Consider the following 6,737-nt stretch of genomic DNA (forward strand, 5'->3'; position numbering starts at 1 on the left):
CAAACCTTTGTAAAACTTCCTATTATTTATATTTATATCATATTCTAACGCTACCAGAATATCACTTGTGCAAGTGTGCCTAAACAAAAGTTCAATAGACAAAAAAAAACTGTTAGAAGAAGAATCGATATTATGTTCGATTGAATCGTTTGAATGATTCAATGACTCGCTCATGAACCGGTCACGTGCATTGTTTCCCGACGAATAAGTGTTGTAGTTTAATGAATTAATAAATTGTTCACTCATAAAGGTGGTCACTTGTCATCACCGACAGGTAATTTCCAGAAAGAGTGGACGGAAATGTATTTATTTATTTATGTGACTAATTGTGATAGCATGCACTATATAAACTCACGTTTCGTGTTTTGCTTTTACTGAAAGAGAATGCACATTTTTGTTTATTATTCATTCGTTAATTCGTTTATTAATTTCAGTCGATTTAAATGGTCCTGTCACGTGACAGTCCTTTTTAAGAGCAAGCTACACGCAGCATGCACGCGCAATAAAAAGTAAAGCAAAAAATATACAGCAAAAAAAAAAAAATCTAAAGCTGTACTGCATGACATACTGCATGCAGCGTTTTCCAAAAGTCACTGAAGTGCAACCGTAGACACACTGATGCCCCGAATGACCTCCGTGCGCAGATCAGTGAAACCGACGCTTCCGCGCGCATGCGCAGAGCTCACGCTCACCTGTCGCACTTTAGCGCGCCGTTCATCCAGCATCAATGGGAAACCGCGTTATATTCCTTGTAAATAACTCAAATGCCAAAGGGACCTGCCAGAACCAACGGACATGTCCGAAAGGTAGGAAAACAAACGTCTCCTAATATGAAGCGCATTTGCACGTTTTATTTCTGAACGCTGTCTGGAGCCAAAAGGAAAGAAGCGCGTACCCATATGGCTTTTAATTTCTCTCCTTTAATCGTCTTCGGGACACGGCTGATATACTTTTCTGCATATTTTATGGGGAGCGCCGCTGGAACACGACGATCGACCTTTACGTCGAATGGATTATAAAATAAGTTTTTACGATATTGCCACAGTTTTAAAGACATCAGCTATATAAACGATCGTTATATGGTATTGTAAATACTTTGTCAATAATGTGCATTTGCATGACACGGCCTCACTACATAGCCTAATCAGCAGGCGTTAAGATGTGATCTGAAATTCTGAAATGTTCTGATATATTGTGCCGGTGTGCTCGGGTGTCGTGGGTGACTTTAATCCGGATCAGGGTGCAGAGTTCACGGTAATCTACACCAGAACCTCAGCCCAGCGGATGTAAGGACGCGCGAGCTCGCGTTACACCACGGACTGTGTCTCAAAACCCGCTGAGCGCCCTACATAGGCAGCACACCTCGAGCGCCGCACGATTCACGTGTAATAACATTTTCGTGTAATATGATACGCGTCTGTACATAGATAGAGCAGTGTTGACAGCTCAGTTTTGTTATTTGCAAAGTTGCTATATATACTTTGTAGTTGATAATCACAATGAATGATTGTTCATTTATGACACACCTTAGCTAAGCAACTGTTGATCCATTAGTACACAGTAACAAAAATATCTAGAAAACTGGAAAGGGTGCTATTATTATGCGTTATCATTATGTGTTGTGTAACACTAACCAAAAAAAATGTATTATTACTTGGTAATAATAAAAAAAGGCTCAATAATATTTAAAAAGTATAATAATATTTAAAAATGTAAAAATACAGTTATTTGTATCTTTAAAAACATTTTTATATATATATATATATATATATATATATATATATATATATATATATATATATAATGTAATAATTTTGTAATAAATTTAAATGAATATATTTAAAAAACATTTTTTGCTGAGATTTGATGTAGTGACACATTTTTGCGTCATAAATACTCAATGATGTCATTGCACAATGACATCACAACGTCATTTAGCAACGTGTTGCATCACTAGGGTTTTGAGACACAAACAAGGACCTGTCTGTATTCGTGCAAACGTCTCTAAATTTGCCGGTTTCAGCCAGGAATGCATTGAAACTGTGATTAATGTTTGTTAATGGTTCTCGCTCTAGTTCCTCTGGAGTGAACACCAGCAGTGAAAGTTTTCCCAAGTCTCACTCGCACTACTCCGAGTTAAGCGACACACACACTCCCTTCTCGGTGGAACTGACTCCGGACTCTGGCGTTGTTGCCACTCCAGTAAGTCGACTGGGAGTCATTCATTTGACCGACGGCTCGGGCGTCCGTACGAACTCTGAATGCTGTCGCTGTGTTTGTTTGTTCCATGCAGTTGCCGTCCAGCCGGTTCAGGTTTGCCTCGTGGCACTGGCTAGAGGAGCATGATGTGCGTGGAGACCAGCTCGCCTGCCCCAGGGTCAGAGAGGGTAAGAGGTCATTCGGGGTCGGCCCTCTTTGTCGGTTTTGTCAGTGTGTTACCATAATGCAATCACAGAACACACATCAATCGCCAAACAGGGCCTGCAGAAGACGAGCTGTCCGTTAACAGTGAAGACATATTTCTCAGAGGACGCAGGAGGAAGAGGAGGGAGGATGAAGGACAGAAATGGGAGGAGAGACTCCAGGAGAACTGGGAGAACTGTGTGGTGAGACATCTATCTATCTATCTATCTATCTATCTATCTATCTATCTATCTATCTATCTATCTATCTGTCTGTCTGTTTGTCTGTCTATCTATCTATCTATCTATCTATCTGTTTTAAAGTAGTTAATACTTTTCTTTAGCAAGTATCAATCTGACCATAAAGGCATTTCAAATCGTACAAAAACTACATTTAATAAATGCTGTTCCTTCATTCGTTAAAAATGATGTAAATAAATGCGCCTCGTATTTTCCACAAAAATACGAAGCAGCACGGTTATTTTTCAACATTGATAATAATCAGAAATGTTTCTTGAGCGGTAAATCATAATGGACTGATCTCTGAAGGAAAACTGGAGTAATGATGCTGAAAATTCGGCTTTGCATCCCTGGAAAGAATGACTTTTTAAAAAATATATTCATTTTAATGTGTTCATAATAAAAAATACTAAATAAGTTCAAAATAAAAGTTTCTGTTTGCATAATATATGCATGTGTACTGTGTTTATTTATTATGTATATATATATAAATACAAACACATACAGTATATAGTATGAAGCTATTTACATGTATATACATTTATTTATATTCTAATATATTCATATATTTAATATGTAAACATCATACATTTTCCTAAATATATACGTGTTTGTATTTATATATATATATATACAGTACATAATAAATATGCACACATACATTATGTAAATTTATTTTGGATGCAATTAATCGTTATTAATTGTTAATTAAAAAAAGGAAAAAAAATGACAATACTCCTGTTTTAACTGTATCGACTTGGTGAGCTTAAAGCCTTTCAAAAACACACCAAAAAAATAGTACAGACCCTAAACTCTCTCGATATCTGTCTAGCGACCAGCTGGTTATCTTTGTATTGCGTTTACGGTTCTGTGTCTGCGACCCCCAGGTGCTGAACCTGTCTTATCAGGACCTGGGAGATCTGTACCAGCTGGAGAACTTCATCCGCATCCTGAGGAGACTGATCCGGGTGGAGCGGCTGCAGCTGGTGGATAACGCACTGAGAGATCTCAGCTCTGTCAGACTGCCAAGGTATCAAACCAACCTCTAAACTACAACAACTGAAACATGCTCTCATTTGAGCGCACATCAACATCATTCTGAGCGCTGCTGACACTGGAAGCGAGTTTAGATTGAGATCTGGTTTGCGGTCGGTGGACCATATAACACGAATTCCCTCTTGATCTTTCCATGGATGCCGCCCTATTATATTGCATTGGTTGTTTTGTAACAGTATGTGTATTGGCTGTGTAAAAATACATGTAGTGCAACTTTAGCTGCGTGCTGTAATCTCATATGACGAGTTTATTTTACAGTAAGAAGGAAGCTGTTAATTATGTATCAGCATCAAACTCGACAATAAAAACAGCCCTAATCACATTATTTTATTACCAATAGAATTTGTAATTCTGTCAGGTTTTGTGGGTAATATATATATATATAATTATGTTCCCACTGGATGCAACAAAGTTTGGGGGAAATATCACGTTATGTTAAGGGGTTTAACTTTCCATCACACGCTTGAAGTATTAGGCCAATCACAGCTCAGTGGATAGCTGGCCAATCAGAGCACACCTCGCTTTTTTAGAACAATGAGCTTTGTACAAATCGACCGGAAGGCGGGGCTTAGAGGAGCATCGATAATGTACAGTATGTGGAAAATAATGTGTTTTTTAAACCTGAAAACACATTGCATTTCACCAAATACACAAAATAGAGTTGGTCACTTTTAACACTGCTTGCATTTGCATTTTGTCATCACTGAATATAATTTCAGATGAGGTAGCATATTGTGACAAATTAAAATCGCTAGCTAAACGTGACTGAGAATGTGCATTTGTTATAGATGTAAAATCCTGAATCTTCACCGGAACAACTTGACGTCCATTCATCAGCTGCCAAAGGTTCCTGAGATCCAGCACTTGTGCCTGTCTGAAAACAGTATTTCGTCTCTGGGCGAGCTGTCCCTGCTGAGGAGCACACCGCTCCGATCTCTGACCCTCAAACGCAACCCCTGCCAGTTTCTGGACGACTACCGCTCACGGTGAGATAAATGTTTCTTCAGGCTATACCTTTGAGGAAAAATAAATATGTGTGAGAATGCGTGCTTTAAAAAAAAGTATTACAGAAACATTTTTTTAGACATAATTAAGAGTGCAATGAATGTAATGCTTTCAGACACTTAAAATTTGCATTTACATTAAATGCAGTTATATTAAATGGAACTTAAGTGATTTTCCACCCAACTTAAGTAGGACTTAAGTACATCTTTCTATGCTATGCTTTCTACCTGTTTCTTCTGTTGTGATTTTCATATCAATTTCTCTGATGAACACAAAATAAGATATTTTGACAAATGTTGGTAACTAAACTATGACTTCCATAGTATTTTGTTTCTTACTATGGAAATCATTGGCTACCAGTAATAAGTTATGGACTATATCAGAATATCTTTTATGTTTCGCAGAGTAAAGTAACTTTCATTTCTGGGTGAACTACAGATTTTATATTATCTGCAAGTAGTTTTTAAATATATATACTTCAAAAATATACTACAAATGCTCATTCAAAGCAGCCGAGTGCACTTTTTTCATCACAGTATATAAAAAAACCCCACTGAGCTTTTAATAACTTGCTGTCAAACAGCAGACTGATTAAAACTAATCAGCTAATTACAGCTTTTAATTAATCTAAAAAGCCACACTGCGTCCGTCTCCAAAATCACATTATGTCCCAAGTTAATAGCTACGGCAGAAGATAATATCATAATTTATAAAAAAAGTGCTGACCAAAAATGTAATACATCGTTCCAAGGGTTCAAAGACAGCCAAGAGAATCGTTCCCGAGTCTAATCTAACCTTGAGATTCGATTCCTCCGCAGTGTGTTCTCCTGTTTGCCAAAACTCCAAGTTCTGGACGGCATCCCAAAGCTACCGGAAGATTCCGTGCCTCCCTCTTCCCCGGCAGCGTCCAGATTTTGCACCATTCTCTGATGTTGAAACAACTGAACCTGAAGCCAAGATCCAGCGTACTGTACCGTCAGAGTGAACCGAAATGCACTTGTACATAGTTGCGTATTTACTCGCTCGAGCTCAGATTTATTTGTATGCCTTATTAAAGCTATTTTTGTACCTCTACTTCACATCTTCACATTTCATGTACTTCAGACAGCAGCATCCAAGAGAAAAATGAGATAAATGAGAAAAGGCCATTTATGAAACATGCTTAACATCTACTCCCGGGAATGCATCATAGCGCATCTGCTTGTAATTCAGTCTATTTGGTTGCTCAATGACCAGCCAACCCTTTGTTCAGCTCACACTTTGTCCCGAGGACTGTTTTGACAGACGGGTCCGTTCTTGGGTGGTATCGCCTGATGCCCGGCTGACACGGTGCGAAGAAGGAGCACAGAGATTAAATCAGATACAGTCATGTGACACTGTTAGCAGCAGATAACCGATGACGTCGCAGCACGTGTTGGCTAAGCATTTCGTGTTGTCAAGGACTGAACCGTTGAAGAACAATATCTTATGGCTGGCTGGGAAAGATTTGGCCTTGTCGTGTTGGGACATCGTCGTGAATGTGCCTTAATGCATTAAAACTGTGTTTTTAAAAGATCAGACTCACACATTATTAATAAAACATAGTATGTACAGACAAGCAGATCCAGAAAGCGATTTGTGCAATTGCACATTGAGGAAAGCGCTTAACATGGCTTAATGATTTACTAATTATGATTTATTAGTAATGTTTGAGTTTGGTATTTTTAAGCCACGTTAAGCATAACCGTTTTCGATGGGAGGAAAACGCTTAATGCGTAATTAAATACAATGCATTCATATTATGGGCTCATTTCTGCCCGTCTGTACACAGTGTGATTTATTTATAATGTTTATGGAGTTTGTCGTTTTAAAAACACGTTAAGCGTTTTCAGGTGGGCATGTAGTCCGGAGTCGACATTTGTAGGCTACTAGTTTTTTAATCAGACATAATAAGAGCACAAAATCATGTGTATGTTAAATTTTAAGAAGTTGCTGCTCAAACTTAATTTCAGCGTTTATAAACAGTTGCAAAATGACCTTAAGTTTTGTTCATTC

The 6,737-nt window shown here is 38.1% G+C and overlaps 1 protein-coding gene across 1 annotated transcript; it reads left to right on the forward strand.

The window, feature by feature from the left end:
- The first annotated feature begins 700 nt into the window (after nt 1–700).
- Nucleotides 701–5,777, forward strand: LOC122323160. The gene is made up of 7 exons (XM_043216839.1): nt 701–806; nt 2,076–2,202; nt 2,294–2,387; nt 2,479–2,606; nt 3,530–3,672; nt 4,487–4,684; nt 5,522–5,777. Exons 1-7 carry the CDS (start codon nt 796–798, stop codon nt 5,631–5,633), a joined length of 813 nt encoding a protein of 270 aa, XP_043072774.1. The 5' UTR covers nt 701–795; the 3' UTR covers nt 5,634–5,777.
- The last annotated feature ends 960 nt before the right edge of the window (nt 5,778–6,737 follow it).

The sequence above is a fragment of the Puntigrus tetrazona genome, chromosome 18 (genome assembly GCF_018831695.1).
Source record: "Puntigrus tetrazona isolate hp1 chromosome 18, ASM1883169v1, whole genome shotgun sequence".
Taxonomy (NCBI): Eukaryota; Metazoa; Chordata; class Actinopteri; order Cypriniformes; family Cyprinidae; genus Puntigrus; species Puntigrus tetrazona.

Coding starts and splice junctions, on each gene's coding strand:
- LOC122323160 (XM_043216839.1), top strand. Junction 2,388..2,478: donor CTGCCCCAGGGTCAGAGAGG/GTAAGAGGTCAT, acceptor ATCGCCAAACAG/GGCCTGCAGAAGACGAGCTG. Junction 3,673..4,486: donor AGCTCTGTCAGACTGCCAAG/GTATCAAACCAA, acceptor CATTTGTTATAG/ATGTAAAATCCTGAATCTTC.